We start from the raw sequence: 19,187 nt of genomic DNA, 5'->3' as shown, positions 1-19,187 counted from the left end.
CACTAATGGACCTCTGGTGCAGTCAGCAAGTTTACTATGTTTATTAAAGTCACATAAATGGTTTGACAAAAGTGCACAATAGAATGACATCACCGGTTTGTTATAAATCACAGTGAATTACTAGAATACAACAGTGTAGTTCCTCTGCACGGAGGATTGCAGGATGGGGTGAAAAGGACAGGGTCTTTTCCATCGATTAGGCCAGTCAGATTTTATTCCCCAACTGTGTACCTTTGAAAAGACTGTGAGGAAAGCTGAGTTTCTTTCCTCATCTTTTCTTCTCTACCAGTTACTAAGCAACAACAACAAAAAGCCATGCACAAATTTTACAACACCTGATAAAAAATAGATACAAAATCTTGTTCATTTCATCATTTGGCAAGCTTGCATCTTCGCTCCTTCACTTTTCTGATTAGGCCATTCATCACATGACTCACCCTGAATAAAAGCTGTAAATAATTTAGCAATACTTACCCCTATACACACATCAAGATACACTCCCCATAACCATCAAGTCACTGTCTCTTCCCTACACATTAACACAAAGGTACACACCACAAACCTAGAGACCACATTTACTTTACAGTTTTAAAAATTAATATATCTCCACTATCAATAGTGTAGTATTTATTTCAGATCCCTTATTTGGGGGAGGGCATGCTGTATAACCTAGCCCATCTAAAGATTTGGGCAAGTCTGCCAGAAATACATAAGAAAGCCCTGCAGTGTGATAAACACATAGGAGTTTTCTACTTTCAAGAGATGACATCCAGAACAAAGCTATGCATTTTCAGAGTAGGAATGGACACACAGCTTAAAACCTCTGGACTAAAAATATTTCATAGCACAAAAGGCAGAGTTTTGTTTTCTTTAACCCCTTTTTAATGTTATATAGTCAGTGAGAAAAACAGAATAGTCATGTGTGCATCAACACATCTAATTTGAAAAGGAACATTTAAGATTCTTACAGAAAATCTATCATAAAAAACAAGTCCTTTATACTTTCATTCATTTACTCACTAATTCAGCCACTGGCTGTTTCTAAACCAGCAAACTAATCAATCTGGCAACTCACTCCTCATCCCACCCCATTCCAAAAAAAAAAGAAACGCTTCTGCTTAAATAACCCAAAGTGGTCTTATTCATAAAGTAGCTGCCTCAACTATAGTGGAAACTCTTAACAGGGTGTTGCTCACTTGAAATTTTAATTTTCAAAACATTTGTCAAACAGAGTTGGTATTTAGAAAGCTGCTGCCCCCAAATCATATTTTACTTCAAACAATGTTATCATACCTAAGTTCTCACAATTACCAATTATTAGTCCACTATTAGTATAATGAAATAAAACCCTTCTCAGAAACAAGCAGACCAAAGCTTACAGATGGTCTGCTTTGGGGTTTGGTTTATTTAAAATTCCCACAGCAAAGAACCTTAACGTGATTGGGCTGTGGGCTACTAGAGCAACCAGGGTGGACTGAAAAAGCTATGTTTTCAGTATCAGTTCTAATGTAAAAATGTTCCCCTTCTTTATCAATCGAGGGGATGGGTTTGCCGCCCATTCCTTGAGTTAAATAGTTAACTTCATAGTTCAATTTTGCCAACTCTATCAAGTGCATAAAACCCACTTAAGTTTCTCATGATTTGCGAATGAAAACATCCACCTGGGCCTCCCTAGCTCATCCAGATTTATATAACAATTACTGAACAGGACAGAGAAGTTTTGGTTGAATCTGTAATACCATCAATGAAGATTTACAATTCAAAGCATAAGTATACCAATAGTAGACATCAAATGACCAAAGTGGCTGCAAAATGGAGACAGCCTAGAGTTCACAGAGGGCTGAGATATAGAACTATCATTTTCTTACCTATTTTCCTTTTTTTAAAAAAAAAATTAAGTTGGGGAAGGGTCTGGCTAAACATATTTTCAAACAATTCTACCAAAAACATTTTAAAAAAACAGGCATGTAGATCACTTATTTCAAAAATGATTTTATACAGGTGTTTCACAATACACATTTGGATTGATTTTACAAGATAGAATTAGATTCTCAGCAAGATACTACACAATTTACCACTATACTAAACAAACAAACAAAAAATCTAATTACCATTAGCATAGTTCATAGTTTATTCCACTGTCTTCAAATTTGTTCTCCAACCTGTCAGCATTTCAATCAACAGTTTTACTTTCTTCAGCATTGTCTTCCCTTCTCAAAATAGAATGTCATTAAATTTTGATGTCTGAATATGTACATATAATCATTATTCTCATTTTATAAATAAGCAGTGTCTTAAATAGTGCTGGTCCTGGGTAGCCAAAGGGATGAAATGTGTTTTTAAAACATGCAACATTATCTGATATTTTAAGTTTTGATGTTTAAATAAAAATAATATGCATTAATAATGGAACCAACTGAATACCAAGTATCAAAGCTATTCCTTAGACTGTCCAATAAGCAGGCCTTGTAGTTTGAAAAATAAAGGGTCTGATCTGAACTGTGGAAAAAACATGATTCACTCACCTTGAAGAAGTGCATTTTCTCTTTCAGGCCACTGAGAGTTGCTAAGAGCAAGGTACAGTATTTCCTTGATTCATACCAGGAGGATCAAGTCTGGTAATTTTCAAATTAGGGCTCACTCAAATAAATACCTCCATTTAAGCCAACCTAAAAACCTTCCTTGTAAAATCTCAGGTTAGGAAAATAGGTATCTATTACCATGACAGAATTTACCATCAAAACCTTCCTAACTGAAGCAAGAAGACAAAGTATAATGATAGCAACTGTAAAAAGTATCTTGCATCCTTGGGGGATAGTTCCCCCTTCTGTCCCCTCCCATCCTTCAAAATATTTCATTTTGTGGGGTATCTCTATTTTATTTAAGGCCCTAGGGTGCTGATTTTGGCTTGGTCATTGTTTTATACTGATCCAACTGCAACCTTTCTCTTACACTTTACAAAGCATTATCCATTTATAAAATGTTAATTGAAACCTTTTTTTTTAAGTTTATATCTGATGCTGCTACATCATTATAATGCTTTTCATTAAAGAAAAAAAAAAAGCTACAGGTCTTCACTTACAGTACCATGCACTATGAGTAGCTAAGGCATTCATTTGGCACTAGAGAGAAAATTACAGATACAGCTAATTTTGCTTTCATTATCATTTTTAACATCAATAGAAATAAGCATATAACTTTCACTTGAATTTCTGTAATGCTTAAAAGATAATCACAGAATACCCTTTTAGTTTGACAGTTACAATGTTGCCATTAAAACAAAACAAAACAAAAAAACCATAAAGACCTCTGTATAGCCTGTAGGAATAAGTGACATTTTGTGGTTGAAAAATTTGCAGCTCTCAGACACAATTACCTTTCAAGTGGCATTGAGAATTATTTTCATCATAAAAAACATGTAAGTTCCTATACCACACTAGTGATATTTCTACTTCTTGTCACAGACTAAGAAAGTGAAAAAATTCAAAAATATCCTGGTTCCTTTTCATCTGTCATAAGTAAAATACCTTATTAGGGAGGCATAAATAATGCCTTCTGGAAAAGTAGTTTCCAAATTTTAAAAGATACAGGAGGAAAAGAGAAAAGGGGACAAAAATAGAATGTATAACTACACTGTGACAATTTGTTTCATAAGAAAACAGCATTCATAATTTTTACATGTCTATGAGCTGAATCAAATAGACTGCTGCAATTTAGATAAATTTCATTAAAATAGACTTTGAAGAATTCAAGCCTAAAGGCAGAGTCCATCAAGATTCTCTGAAAAGTTGGTTTAAGATGATAACCATTTTGTATATACTACCCAGCATAATGCAACAATTTCAAATGGATTTAAATTTATAAATTTGTAACTATTATTAAATTAGCACATTTTCCAGATTAATCTGCAGCTATTTTTTTAAAATCCTCCTGAATGCTAAAATGTGCTGCATCACTCCGTATAAATAATGGAAGAGTGTAAACTATCTACAGCAGTTTGGCATGTGCAGAACACCTGGATATCCCATTCCTTTTAATGTTCCTTTTTAGCTCTTTTTCTTCATAAAATCCTCAAAACTGCTGCATGGATAACATGCTGACATAGGCTTAACAGAAATACTTTTGTAAGCAGCTGTTTAAAACATTATCAACTTGAAATTATAAATGTCCCTTGTTACATAAACATTTTATATCTGTTCCCTTAAAAAAAAGAAAGACAAATAGGTAACCAATATGCAAATACCTTATAGTTACACCAAAACAATGTGGTTTTGTTAAAGTCTGTCTGAAATCAAGTACCATGAGGCAAGAAAAACAAATACAGAACTAAGGAAGGATGGGATGGGAGGAAGGGTAGTGGAAAGAAAAGCAGAATTTATGAACACATAATTCTACTGTCTGTGATTAAAAGTCCTTTACTTTTTAGCACCACATTAAACGACTTTACATATCCAGTCACTTAATGAAATCCAACAAACTCTTCAAGAGTTCTGGGGATCTGGTCTTGGTAGTTAATGTCATTAGCCCGAACTGCTCGGGCAGCCAGGCACTTGAGACTCATCTTCATTTGAGTTTTAAGCAGTATTTCAGATACCCCAGTTGTACTTTTGTCTAGCGGAGTCTTATTCTGTTTATTCGTCATGTCAGTGTGAGCTCCGGCTTCAACTAGGCTAATGATGATGGAGTGCAAGGTCAAAAAATCACTGATGGGCCTGTTGTACTGAACAATAATATGAAGGGCACTATTTCCCTCATTGTCCACGGCATTCACCTCAGCACCACAGTCCAGCAGGAGCTTTGTGACAAGTGCATTTGGAAAGCTGCAGACATCATTGGTGTGGAAATCATCAACTGGAGTATTGGAGTTGACAGCCAGATGCAGCAAGGTGAAACCTTCACGAGTTCTGGGATCAAGGTGAATCAGGTTGTAGATCTGCTTGTTAATTTTGCACTGATCTTCTTCGCTGCACTGTGTTTTGGTAGAGATGCACACTAAATACAGAAAGGTATAGAGATTACATTCATAATTGTCCATAGCATTGTGGACATCAGCATCTGAAATATTTTTCACTCTGTTCATACTTTGTTCTATTTCCAAAACACTGCATCTCAAAACACATTCTATGTCTGGGGCCTTCACAGTTTCATTCAAATGTATCATTTGTGAGAAAACTTGAGCAAATCGAAGAAGATCCTTGTGGGTGTTCCTGTTACCTTTTTGTCTGAGGTGCAGGGCATGAAGCCACAACTTGATACACTGCTCAAACTCCATATTATCCGCATAAACAGCTCCTCTGTAAATGATGGGATGAGAAACATCAATATTGTCAGCACCTAAAATCCGTTCCCGAACTATAAGGCCTTCCATATGAAGAGCATCTCTGTCTTGCCGAATGGACTCCAGTTCCTGAGGATTTCTACATTCAGTTCTATTCCCATAAGCATGGATTGGTGGAAGAACCTCTTTTTCGAGAATGTTATCACCATCTTGGAACCTCTCTAACATGGCTAAATATAGATAGTGGTATGTCTTTATGATGTCATAGTTCTCACGGTCATTTGCAAAGGAGGCACCCAAGAGTTCCAAAGCTTCAATCCGACTTCTTCGGTCGCAATCAGCATGAGAGAGTAACAGTTCTACGACATCAGCTTTACAGCTTTCGGCAGCTACTTTCAATGGCGTCATCCCATGGCCATTCACTACTATAGCAGCACGCCATTTTATCAGCTCTTTCACAATATCTATGTGCCCAGCTTCAGCTGCAAAGTGCAATGCTGTGGCTCCACAATGTGCTTTGGCATTGGGATCAGCACGTTGTTCTAAAAGGTATCTGACCACATCAGTGTGTCCCTTATATGCCGCAATCATTAGGCAGGTGTTGTCATATTTGTTGGCAATGCTGATGTTGGCATTATTTTCAACCAAGTATTTCACAATGTCCAGTCTGCCATCAAAGCATGCTGCCCGCAGGGGGGTTGAATTAGTTACTGTGGTATGGTTCACGTTGGCTCCATGGCTGACTAGAAGTTTAACAACTTCAAAATGTCCTGCTCCAGCTGCACACCAAAGAGCAGTGGCACCATCAATGACATACCTACACATGAAAAGAATAAGCAGTTAGATAACGGAGGCCACAGCCTAACATATGTTTAAGGGATGTATTCACTCCCACCGACCAAGACCTCACTCTCCAGAACGTTAATAAAACATCAGTTCTCATGAAAATAAAAACAGGTAATTTAAGGAAAGCACTTTGCATAGTACTTGTACCTAATATAAAGCTCAATATATGCTAGCTATTACTGTTACTACTAGAGTATATAACCCTAAAAAACAAACCTGAAAAATCACCAACTTTCTACTAGCAAAAGTAAAGACACTTCAGAAGGCACAGAGGAAATGCGTGGAGGTAGCTTCTTCATCACCAAGTTGATTCACTGGTTCCTAGGAGAACAGCATGTTCCTCCTTCCCAGTAGCCTCCAGGTAGCAAGCAGTTTCTGACAATTATGAAAGCCACCCCAACCCTACATTAAAGCTGTGTTAGACACTGCTTTAAGAAGAAAAAAATAAAGCAGGTAAGTTTCCCCTAAGCTAATTGAGTACTATACTACAGCAATGAGAATGAAATAATTACTGCTCCACACACAATATGAACAGATAACATAAACCTGATGCTGAGAAAAAGAAGTCAGATGAACACAGCACATATTATATTACTACATTTACATATCTATCTGCAGTGTTAGAAGTGAGGATACTGGTTACTTTTGGGGAGAGGTAGTGAAATGGGAGAAAGCACAAAGGGGTCTCTAGTAAACAAATATGTTCACTTTGTGAAATTTTTATATATTTATAATTAGTGCATTTTTCTCTAAGTTACGTTATGCTCCAATTTAAAAGTTTTAAAATGTATATGTATATGTGTGTGCATATACTGCTTGTCTGTGTGTTCCTCAATCAACCACTACAGGAAAAAAATACTAACAGCAGGAAATAATTAGCACTTTTGGAAAACCAAGCAGATACCTTCTCTGACATGACTGGACTTGTGGCTTCATATTTATCACTTACTTACTAAACATCTGATATGTGCTAGATTCACTACTTAACATACAAAATTAGACTACTGCTAGAGTCTGATCTTTCCCACCTTTCTACTGTCAATTTTTCCCCAACCTTAATTTCTAAATTTCTTACCACTAACCAAAAGACCTGATAAGTAGATTTTTGCTGGAGATAGTCTACTGTGCTAGAAGCAATAAGTACATTTGGAAGTGTTAAGAAGAAAGGTTGATCAAAGGAATATTCACTAGGGCAATTAAATATACACACCAAAAACCACACTAGTGAGCTTCTCACTATACCTTATAACACTGGTCAAATTATATCCCCCATGAAGTGGAAAAGAGAATAATGCTCCTGGTGCTATAGTTTGAATGTGTTCCCACCAAAATTCAGGTGTTGCCAAACGTGAATAGCATTAAGAGGTGATGTCTTGAAGAGGTGATTAGGTCATGAGGGCTCCTCCACTTGTGAATGAAATTAAGGACCACACACAAGAGGCGTTAGGCCTGGCATGGTGGCTCACGCCTATAATCTCAGTACTTTGGGAGGCTGAAGTGGGCAGATCACTTGAGGTCAGCAGTTCAAGACGAGCCTGGCCAACATGGTGAAACCCCATCTCTACCAAAAATACAGAAATTAGCCGGGCATGGTGGCACACGCCTATAATCCCAGATAGGAGCCTGAGGCAAGAGAATCGCTTGAACCTGGGAGGCAGAGGTTGCCGTGAGCTGACATCGTGCCACTGCACTCAGCCTGGGCAACAGTGCAAAACTTCATCTCAAAAAAAAAAAAAAAAAAGAGGCGTTAGCAACGTTCCGCTGGCTTGCCTTTTCACCTTCCACCATGTGAGGACACAGCATTCCTCCCCTCTGGAGGATGCGGCCCTCACCAGACAACTGAACCTACTGGCACCTTGATCTTGAACATTCCAGCTTCCAGAAATATGAGAAATAAATTTCTGTTCATAAATTACAGTGTCAGGTATTTTGTTATAACACCACAGAACAGACTAAGACATATAAATATCATGGTTTAACCCCAGTTAACATCACCACAAAAAACAATACCCTTTATCACTTCTACTGAAAATACTCATTTTATAATAATTTAAGCAATTACTTCTTCAGTTTCAAATAATGACACAAAATGTTTATAAACAAAAGCCCTCTCAGTAACAGTGGCTACCTACAGAGAAGAGGGTAGGACTGGCTGGGAAGAGACTTGAAGGTACTGGAAATGTCCTACATTTTCATCTGGGTGGCAGCCACATGGATATTTAGGGAAAAAACTCACCAAACTGCATACTTAAGACCTCTGCATTTTACTGTATGTAAGATATACCTCAGAAAAGATCAGAAGCCTCCTAAAATTATTTTTCAAATTTTTATTTTTAAAAATGCATTTGTTAATTGATTTTTTTAAACTAAAGAATGAATCAGGCCGGGTGCGGTGGCTTATGTCTGTAATCCCAGCACTTTGGGAGGCCAAAGCAGGCAGATCACTGGAGGTCAGGAGTTCGAGACCAACCTGGCCAACATGGTGAAACCCCGTCTCTACCAATAATACAAAAATTAGCCAGGAGTGGTGGTGGCACATGCTTATAATCCCAGCTACTCAGGAGGCTGAGGCAGGAGAATCACTTGAACCCAGGAGGCAGAGGTTGCGGTGAGCTGAGATTGCACCATTGCAATCCAGCCTGGGTGACAAGAGCAAAACTCCATCTCAAAAAAAAGAATGAATCAAGAAAATAAGACACTACATCAGTGATGCCAACTATATGTTTTGCAAACAATTCAGTTTAATTAAAATTCACTTTTGTTATTTTTTTGTTATGTTTTTATTGTCATGATTATGTAAAGTTCAATAAACATTTATTTATTGTCAAAAAATAACACTTGCAACAGCATCAGAAAATACCAATAAATAGTAATAAATCTAATGAAAAATGCACAAGACTTCTACACTGAAAACTACAAAACACTCCTGAGATAAGTAAATCTAAATAAATGGGAAAATATTCCATGTTCATGATCCAGAAGACTCTATAATGTTAAGATGTCGATTCTCCCTCAAAATGATCTATAGATTCGATATAAACCAAATGAAAATCCTAGCAGGTTGTGTGGTATATGTGTGTGTGTGTGTGTGTGAGTCCAAGAGGTCGAGGCTACAATGAGCCATGATCAGGCCACTGCACTCTTGCCTGAGCAACAGTGCAAGACCCTCTCTCTAAAATGGGAAGGAGAGGAAGGAAAGGGAGGAAGGGAAAGAGAGAAAGAAAGAACTGACAGGCCAATTCTAAAAAGAATATGGAAATGCAAACAACCAAGATAATCTTCAAGAAAAATAAAGTTAGAGGACAAACTACAGTAATTAAAATAAGTGCTGGCACGGGGACAGAATAATATTATCAACAGACCAAAAAAAAAAAAAAAAAAAAAAAAAAAAACTCCAGAAATAGATTCACACATACAGAATCCCTTGATTTCTGACAAAGGCTCCAGTGAAATTCAGGTAGAAAACATGGTCTTTTTAATAAATAGTTGTGGAGCAACAAGATAATCTATATGGAAAATAATTAACCTTGATTCCTACCTCACAGTACATACAAAAATTAGAGACACAGTATAGACCTATAGTGTGAAAAGCTTCTCAAAATAAAAAAAAAGCCATAGACTATTCTTAATGAATTTAGTGTTGATCACAATTTCTGGAACAGAATACCAAAAAAAAAAAAAAAAAAAGCATTAACCGTTAAAGAAAAAGTATTTATTGGATTTCATTAAAACTAGAACTTCCATTCATCAAAAAACATTATAAACAAAGCAATTAAGTGGCCAGGTGCAGTGGCTCACACCTGTAATCCCAGCACTGCGGGGGGGGGAGCTAAGAAGAGGACTGTTTGAACCTAAGAGTTCAAGACCAGCCTGCGCGACACAGCAAGATCCTGTCTCTACTCAATTTAAGAAAAAAAAAAAAAGACTGAACAAGTATACTTCACAAAAGATATCCAAATGGCCCATAAGCATATGAAAAGATGCTCAAGATAATTACTTAACAGGGAAATGCAAATTAAAACCAGTTTACCAATATACACACCCAGCAGAATAGCTAAATTTAACAAGACTGACAGGGCAATAATAAGTGTTGAGCAAGATGTGGCAACTGACATTCTCATTGCTGGTGGAAACTGCAAGTAGGAATGTAATTTGGTTGTTGAACTTTGGGGAAACTATTTGGCAATATCTGTTAGTTAAACATACACCTACCTGATGACCCAGCAATTCCACTCCTTGATATATACCAGATAACTAAATGCAAATGTCCACGAAACAACATACACAAATGTTCACTGCAGTTTTATTCATAACAGTCAAACACTGGAAACAACCAAAATATTAATTAATAGGAAATGGATAAACTGTAGTATATTTATGTAACGGAATACCACACATCATTAAAAAAAGAAACTACTGATACATGCAAGTACATGGATGAATCTCAAAGACACTGTGTTAAGCAAAAAAAGCCAAACAAAAAGAGTACGTACTACATAATTCTGCTTATAGGAAGTTCAAGTGCAGGCAAAACTAATCTGTGGTGACAGAAGCTGTATTAGTCCATTTTCACACTGCTGATAAAGGCATACCCAAAACTGGGCAACTTACAAAAGAAAAAGGTTTACTGGACTTACAGTTCCACATGGCTGGGGAGGCTTCACAATCATGGCAGAAGGAAAGGAGCAGCAAGTCACATCTTACATGGATGGCAGCAGGCAAACTGAGCTTGTGCAGGGAATCTCCCCCTTATAATCATCAGATCCCGTGACACTTACTATCAAGAGAACAGCACGGGAAAGACCTGCTTCCATGATTCAGTTGCCTCCCACCAGGTCCCTCCCACAACACGTGGGAATTCAAGATAAGATTTGGGTGGGACATAGCCAAACCCTATCAGAAGTCAAAATAATCATTACCTCTGGCAAGGAAAGGGAGGAAACTGAGAAGGGGCACAAGGGAAACTTTTAGAGTGATAAAGTGTTCTACACATTGATCTAGAGAGTGACTAGATGGATGTAAACATATTAAAAATTCATCGTACAGTATTGTACACAAGATTCATGTACTTTACTAGATATGATATACCTCCACTAAAAAAAGATATAATTAAAAACAAAAATAGGCACAAATGACTTCAAAGAAAAATAAATGAATACGAGTAATTTATACCAAATACTTTCATTTCAAGTAATTTCAATTTCAAGTAATTTCAATTCAAGTAATTTATACCAAATTACTTTGGTAATTTATACCAAATACAGTGCCAAGCACTGTATTCACTGCTGAATATGCAAAATATCTCACTTAATCTTCACAATAATCCTGTGAGGTAGGTACTACTATTATGCCCTATTATACTATTATATTATAGTTATAATATTAACTATTATGCAGATAAATAACTAAAAAGTTTACATGAGGGCTGGGCACAGTGGCTCACGCCTGTAATCCCAACACTTTGGGAGGCCAAGGTGGGTGGATCACCTGAGGTGGGTAGTTCAAGACCAGCCTGACCAACACGGAAAAACCCCATCTGTACTAAAAATACAAAATTAGCCAGGTGTGGTGGCGCATGTCTGTAATCCCAGCTACTCGGGAGGCTGAGGCAGAAGAATTGCTTGAACCTGGGAGGCAGAGTTTGCGGTGAGCCAAGATCGCGCCATTGCACTTTAGCCTCGGCAACAAGAGTGAGACTCCATCTCAAAAAAAAAAAAAAAAAAGTTTACGTGAGATTAAAAATACAAAAGTACTTGGAATACCATAAAATGCATCAAACGTAAGGAAACATAGTACACATCATTGTTCAAACATTTGTTTCAATTTAAAGAACATTTCCAAACTGATTAATATAATCAAAAAATACAAAGTCAATACACAGTAACAATTACATAGTTACAATGTTTCCTTCCACTGGATTTGTTTTGTTTTGTTTTGAAACAGGGTCTTGCTCTGTTGTACCCGCTAAGTACAGTGGCACAATCACTGCTCATGGCAGTGGCACAACCACTGCTCACTGCTGCCTAGATCTCCCAGGCTCAAGGGATCCACCCACCTCAGCCTCCTGAGTAGCTGAGACTGCATACTACCTTTTTTTTTTTTTTTTTTTTTTTAGGTAGAGATGAGGTCTCACTATGTTGCCCAGGATGGTCTCAAATTCCTGAGCTCAAATGATATCCCCACCTAGGCCTCCCAAAGTGCTGGGATTACAGGTGTGAGCCACTGCAACTGGCCTGGTTTTTAAAACATATAATTATTATATGCCAGGAAACAGGAATCTAAACTACTTCAAACTCAAGAAATGTTAGATTAAAACAGGCAGTCACATTATCTTTAACCCTAGCAATAAACCTATAGGAAAAGCATTACCCTCATTTTAGAGATGAAAAGAGACAAAAAGTGATTAAAATATTTTTCTGATCTCAAACTTCTCAGAACCTATGATGTAAGAGTAAAAATTAAATTACAAGTATTCACTTGGTTTTTATAATGGAAACTACTTGGTCAGTTTAATATTTTTCCTGGTATAGTCTAATAATTTCCATTTTTTTCCCTTGAGCTACAGTCATTTGACAGGAGCCTCAAAAAAGTTCCAATTACCTATTTCTATTGAGGCAATTAAAAATTTTAAAGATATTCTATGACAAAAGAATTCAATGCAGAATGTTTCACAAGACTGGTCCTTCAGAAACATTAGCCTTGGTAAATTTAGAATTTCTACATCTAAATCAAAATATTAAACAGATTAAAGAGAATTACAATACTAACATTTATGACATTCCTCCATCTATAAAATCTAGCTAAAATTGTAAGACTATACTGCCTCAAAACAAAATACCAAATACATTTAACAGAAATTAAAGATAAAATAAAAATTAATGCAGTATTTACTAAGTTCCTAAAGGAGAAGCACTATAAAGCAATGATCTTTCTAGGCCCAGTCCAAAATTACAATGCAAGTTCTCTATTATGTATTCATCTTCAAATCAAGAAACTATAATCTGATATTCACCTTTTCAAACAAATAGTATCCATCAGATGATGGAAACTTTTCACAATAAGAGATAACATTTCTGATCACAAGGCTGAGCTCATCTATTACCTGGTTCAATCTGAAATAGAAATGCCTGGTTCAAGCATTTGAAAGGGAAATAAAAATTCATTAAATATAAATGATCCACACTTTATTTTAACCAAAGTCCTTAAAAATCATGTATTACATGAAATGTAATCCCTTGAAATATATATTGCCAATGACTTTCTAAATGAAGTCAAATACTGGCATGCCCCTCATGCCTTTCCTCTACCTCAACATTTATCAGAAGTATTAGTACTAGCACTGACTTTAAAAGAACAACACTCAACAAAAAGCCTCAAAATTCTCGGAGGTCCTATTCTCCCCATCCACATCAGCAAACCCCTTCAAGGACAGGTGGTCTCCACAAACTCTGGCAGAGAGCAGTCAGACCCTCAGAACTCAGGCCAGCACAATGTTCCATGGTCACATGACACCTCCCCCTTGTTCTGTTCCCTTTTTATAACATTCTTAACAAACAGCTTCCCACTATTCAACTAAGGGATCTTCTTTCATTCCCACTCATGTGACTTTTCTTCTTGTCCACTCATCTATATCAACATGGTATTCACATGTCACGCCACAAGTAAAATAATCTCAAATGTTACTCCTAAAAATGTGAACAAGAGGCTGCGCACAGTGGCTCAAGCCTGTAATCCCAGCACTTAGGGAGGCCGAGGCATGCGGATCACGAGGTCAGGAGATCGAGACCATCCTGGCTAACACGGTGAAACCCTGTCTCTAATAAAAATACAAAAAATAGCCAGGCATGGTTGTGGGCACCTGTAGTCCCAGCTACTCGGGAGGCTGAGGCAGGAGAATGGCATGAACCCGGAAGGCAGAGCTTGCAGTGAGCAGAGATCGCGCCACTGCACTCCAGCCCCGGCGACAGAGCGAGACCCTGTCTCAAACAAAAAAAAGTGAACAAGAACTCAAATATCAATGGCTTAATCTAGGTGGGTGGTCCCTTTCCCCTCGAGGCTCTTATCATGAATCCACTTTAGTTTCCTAAGGTATTATAGAAGTTTTTAGGTAGAATAGACTTTTTAAAACTTTTGTAACATTTATTTTAATGTATGTCTTTCTCACGCACACACACAAAACACACAGCAAACCCATAATTACACGGGATGAAGCTAAGAAGTAAAACATTCTGAAGACAACTATCAAGCAAATAACAGACGATTTAAAGAAAAGATATTAAGTAAACAGCAGGTTAGTGAACAATTTGGCCAAAAATTATGAAGCTAGCACGTGAATGACTAAAAATTAGAAACACTAATCTACTTCAGCACACAGCTGTTAATCCCTATATGGCCATGTGTCTCAAGTGCTGGCTATGTGTTTTTCAAAGGTCAGCCCCCAAGGGTCAAGTCAGCTTTCTATTGTTAATGTACTCAGGCTAACATTTTCACAATGTCTGAAACAAATGCAAAGTGAAATCATCACACTCTTTTTTGGTTCTAAAATCCTAAAATGACTGGGATAAACTGCAAAATAATCTCACAGAAGGTGTGAATGCACAGAGAGTACCAGGAACTTCAATATCTCTTTTATTAATTAATTTGTAAGCTTCTCAAAAGTAGAAACCTTAGATTTCCTGTACCTTACATTTCCTCCAGAACATGACACAGGCTAGGCCCATCACAAGCATTTTATAAGGACTATTTTTACATAGCAGCTAATAAATTCATAATTGTAATAATCCATAAGCTAAACTGATATACAGAATCAAGGAGATGAAATCTTAAATGATGGAAACATTTGAGATTGCAGTTTAACCAGTCTTACTCTTAGTACTTTATACAGGGATCACCAAAATCTGGTCTCCAGCTCTCTCCAGTCTCCCACAATCTCTTTCTTAATTGCCCCAACTTGAATCCCTTCTTGCAACAGCACTGAAACACTAGTCACTGCAAGGGCACCAAGCTGCTGCCCCTCTTCTTCATGTCCTACTACTATTCTTTAAAACACAGCTCGAACGTCACCTCCTCTGTGAAGCCTTTCTAGATTCCCCCCGGATAAAACAGCACTTCCTTTCCCTGTTTTCTCTCAGTAGTCCAAATGATTTCTACAACCCTAAATGGCATGGCATCTGCAAATACTCATTTGTGTTATTAATTTCTCTCCCCCTACCCAGACTGACATCCTCCAAGACAAAAGAGTATGTTATTCATCTCTGCATATCCAATCCCTACCACAGAACCTAGCACGCAGTAGGTGTTCAATAAATGTTTACTTACCAAACTCATTAATTTCTCTGGCCAGTACAGAACATTGGGCAAGATAAGCCACTACACAGGCTCAATGCTACATTTCTAGTCATTTCAGGTTCTTTTAATTGCCACCTCAAAACATCTCTTTGACGACTGAAAAAGATGGCAATAAGCAAAACCTTTCGAAATTCTTAACTCTTTTTTCTCCCCACTATTCTCCCTTATGCACATTGCCTCAGCAGCAGTATTCCCAAGCAGCTGTTATTACAGAAATTCATATCTCAATGACTTCATGTGCCTATACAGGTGGAATGGTACTGGAGGTTCAGAGGTCACTGTGCTTCACTCCTTCTCTAGGTGCGGGAATGCAAGGAGTTACAGAGAAGACACGGAAGCCAGTAAGGAAAAGCAAACATGAATCAGGTTGCCATCTTTGGTCAACATGAAAAAAACCATCTCCTTAATGTGTATAATGGTGATACCCGTGATATAAGCCATTGCCCATGGGCTACCATTTCATTAAGATGTAATGCTATGAATATTTTCCACTCATCTAAAATAGAAGAAAAAGCTTTTATTGTTTAAACCTAAAAAAGAATCAACCGAAACAGAACATTTCCCTAGTCATCTTAAAGAAGAAATGTTTTTTCAGTCGAGTTTTAGCCAGGCAGTTTCTAATCACCAAAAACTAAAGATATATATTTTTATGCTCAGACCCTACTGACTTCAAAAGAAAAAAAAATGCTAAAATAGCTTATGTACTAGCACAAGTCAACCAAAACATATGTAGCAAAATCGTTATACAGTTGTAATCTGTAAAACGTGTTATAATCCTCCAGCATAGAAAAGAGGATAATGTCAAACCTGACAATTCTGGTCAAATACCCAAAAATTCGTACAATTAAACTCAAAGGGCAAATCTTAGGCATAACAATGTGCATTTTTAAACTTCCCACCTCAACTAACAGTAAATGATCAAGCTTCCCCACAACATCACAGGATAAGATGTAATTTAAGAATGGCATCATCTCCCACATCAGGTCCAATGCCATTTTAGTAGCCAATATATCTACACCGAGCAACGTGGAGGAATCAGAATCATGTCTTGAGATGTCTGGCTGCGTGACAATCCCTCATGATGCTGCAGCTGCTGCTGGTTCTAGGTGCTTATTTTGACATTAACGCCCAGCAGCCCACTGAAGGTTTTACGGAACCACTCACTTGAAGGGGGTAAAAATGGATGCCCAAATAACTCTTTCGGAGTTCTTCAATGTTAACCGCTGACCTCCTTAATTTCTGATCAGTTACATCACCAGTTCCACTAAAAGTAAAACCTGGAAAGGCAGCCACCTCCTCCAAATGGCTTGTTCACAGACTATCTAGTAGAGAAGACGACTATTAGATTTCAAGGCCGAGGGTGTGGTTATCTTCCCACAGAGGGAATGAGGGGTAGGGGCTGATGAGGACGGGCAGCAAAACATGGGATGGATTATTAGCCCTGGAAGATGAAGTAGGCATTAGTGGGGCAGGAGGTGGTACAAAAAGGGGAGAAGTGAGTACCTATATGAAGAGAGGGTAAGAGAGGGTGAGGGAGGGGAGGGCCAGTGAATTAACGAGTCCGCGCGCGTCGGAGAGAGGCTGGCTTGGGATGTACCTACCCGTCGAAGCGGACGGTGCCAGTCTGCTGAGTCTGCACCCGGTAATGTTCTAAGAGCAAGCGTACCACCTTTGCGTGTCCATTGCGGGCTGCGATGATGAGGGGCGTGGAGCGCTGCCCTCCCTGCTGGCTGACATAGCCAAGCAGATAGCGGATGTCGCTTTCAGACCGGTTGAGAAGCAAGGCGGCCAGAGTCAGCACCTTGCCCTCGCTGGCCGCCTTGTATACATAGCCAGCCAGGCCCTCCATGGCCGCCGCCAACTCCAACACCCGTTTGGTCGCCACCGCTGCAGCTGCCGTGCGCCCCCGGAGGCCGCGTTCGCCAGCGTTTTAAACCTGGGCCCTCACAGCCCATTCAACAGGGCGCCGTCGCCGCCGCCGCGCCCAGGCAGCAGTGCGGCCCAGGGAAGGCGGAGACGCAGAGGAGGCCGAGTGCCGCGAAGGGCACGTCCGCGACCCAGCCCGCGCAGGGAGGAAGGCGGTCAGGGCCGCCCGCCAGGTCCCAGGCGCCGGCCCTGGACCGAGGGGATCTCCATGGCGGACGCCGCCCCGGGCCTCAAACCGGACCCCTCCTTCCTGCGGGATGCGACAGGCGCGTGCCCGAGCTACGGGTCGCCGGCCGGGTCCCGAGAGGAGCTCGCGCACCCCGGATGGCGAAAGATGGGCGCGTCTCTCCTGACCCGGCCCACCCGGCCTAAGGCCTAACACTGCCTCCTCCTGCGCTTTCCGCCCTTCGCCGTCCCTGACTGGAGGAAACCTGCAGGCTCTCGTCCCCCGAGCTCAGAAGTGCCAGGCGCTGCCAACGGCCTCGGAGATCCTCGCGTAGGGGCCCCCGGGGCGATGCGGAACGCTCCCGCAAGAGCGGCGCCGGAACTTGGGCGGGGAGGAAGGCGAGCTTTCGCAGACAGGGCCGGGAGGAGAGGGCGGGAGCGGGAGGGACGCTAAGTGGGGTGTCTCCGCCTAAGCCGACCGGCGGGCACACGCGGGCCCGGTGGAGAAAGGTTCTGCTGCGCGTAGTTGGCCCATCCCGTTTGGGCCTGGATGTCCTCAATGTCCTTGACTCCTGGAACCTCCTCCTGGCCCCTACACGGCCCTGAGGGTCTCCAGCCAGGGAGCGGGGGCGGAGTGAGGGCGCTAAGCTGATGGGCTAAGGAGACCACCCTATTTTACTATAGACGGTGCGGGTCCTGTTTCTGCCCCTGAGCCGGGGTTAGGGAAGGGGTTGCGCGTACTCGGAGGGTCCATTTCAGGAAAAGGGCGGCGTTTCTGAGTTCCCGAAATGTGGGAGGGCTTGAGAGCCACAACACCAGGCTCTGAGAAGGGACTGGAAGTACGGCCTGACATTCCCGGAGAAAGGGGTTAAGTGTGAGAGAAAGATGGGAGCGAAGGGGAGCTGCGCTCGCGGTGGAAGGAGCGAGGTATCCTGGGAAGGAAAGCGAGTCCCGCGTTCAGACAGAGCAGGAATCTCATCCTGAGCCGGCAGAACCTCCGTTTTCTCACAGACATCACAAGATTGTTGTTAGGATTTGAAACGATCGTTTATCCAACGAATATTAGAGGTCGACTACGTGCCAGGCTCTGCTTAGCACTAGGGATTCAGTAATGGAACAAACAGGTCAACAAATGATAGACAAGATCAGTTGAACTGGTATCATTACCATTTGCTCTGAAGCAAATGAAATAGAATGATGGGGGCACTCATTTAGTTTGGGTGATCAGACAAGACCTCTATGACAAGTGACAAGAACAGACGGTATTCTAGGCAAAGGGGACAGCTAATATAAAAGTCCTGAGGAGGGAACAGTCTGGTGAGCTCGGAAACAGAAAGGTCAGTGTGGCTGCAGCAGAGTGGGCCACAGTAAGAATGATAGGAGATGAAGTCAGAGGATGCAACACACGTTAGGGCCTAATAACCCATAGCAAAGGGTTTAAGTCTACTCTGTGATGGGGGCATTTGAAGGGTTTTAGAGAGGGAAGTGACAAGATGCTATTTGTGTTTTTTAAAAAGATCACTCTGGCTGCTGTATGGAGAATAAACTCTGGAAGGCAAGAGTAGACAGGGGGACAGGCCTTGGATTAGGATGGTAGGAGTGGATGGTAGGTGATGAAGCTTCT

At 40.1% G+C, this 19,187-nt stretch overlaps 1 protein-coding gene across 5 annotated transcripts; it reads right to left on the bottom strand.

The window, feature by feature from the left end:
* Window positions 1-17: 17 nt before the first annotated feature.
* Window positions 18-18,484, bottom strand: FEM1B (fem-1 homolog B). 5 transcript variants are annotated; one of them, XM_016928428.4, is made up of 3 exons: window positions 17,074-17,984; window positions 5,215-6,095; window positions 18-4,992 (listed from the first exon to the last, which is right to left on the bottom strand). In XM_016928428.4, the coding sequence occupies exons 1-3, from the start codon at window positions 17,319-17,321 to the stop codon at window positions 4,460-4,462; spliced, it is 1,662 nt and encodes a 553-aa protein (XP_016783917.1). In that variant the 5' UTR covers window positions 17,322-17,984; the 3' UTR covers window positions 18-4,459. The 5 variants fall into 5 exon arrangements, with proteins under 5 accessions (XP_016783917.1, XP_054522993.1, XP_054522992.1 ...); XM_054667018.2 differs by lacking the exon at window positions 17,074-17,984 and adding exons at window positions 13,137-13,251; window positions 13,469-13,620 and having other exon boundaries at window positions 18-6,095; XM_054667017.2 differs by lacking the exon at window positions 17,074-17,984 and adding exons at window positions 13,137-13,236; window positions 13,469-13,608 and having other exon boundaries at window positions 18-6,095.
* Window positions 18,485-19,187: the final 703 nt, after the last annotated feature.

Source organism: Pan troglodytes, chromosome 16 (genome assembly GCF_028858775.2).
Source record: "Pan troglodytes isolate AG18354 chromosome 16, NHGRI_mPanTro3-v2.0_pri, whole genome shotgun sequence".
Classification (NCBI taxonomy): domain Eukaryota; kingdom Metazoa; phylum Chordata; class Mammalia; order Primates; family Hominidae; genus Pan; species Pan troglodytes.
Note: the sequence above shows the minus strand (reverse complement) of the source record. Positions and strands in the feature narration are given on the sequence as shown.

Coding starts and splice junctions, on each gene's coding strand:
- FEM1B (XM_523110.8), bottom strand. CDS start 17,321: ATGGAGGGCCTGGCTGGCTATGTATACAAGGCGGCCAGCGAGGGCAAG. Junction 6,096..17,073: donor GGCACCGTCCGCTTCGACGG/GTAGGTACATCC, acceptor TTTCATGTGTAG/GTATGTCATTGATGGTGCCA.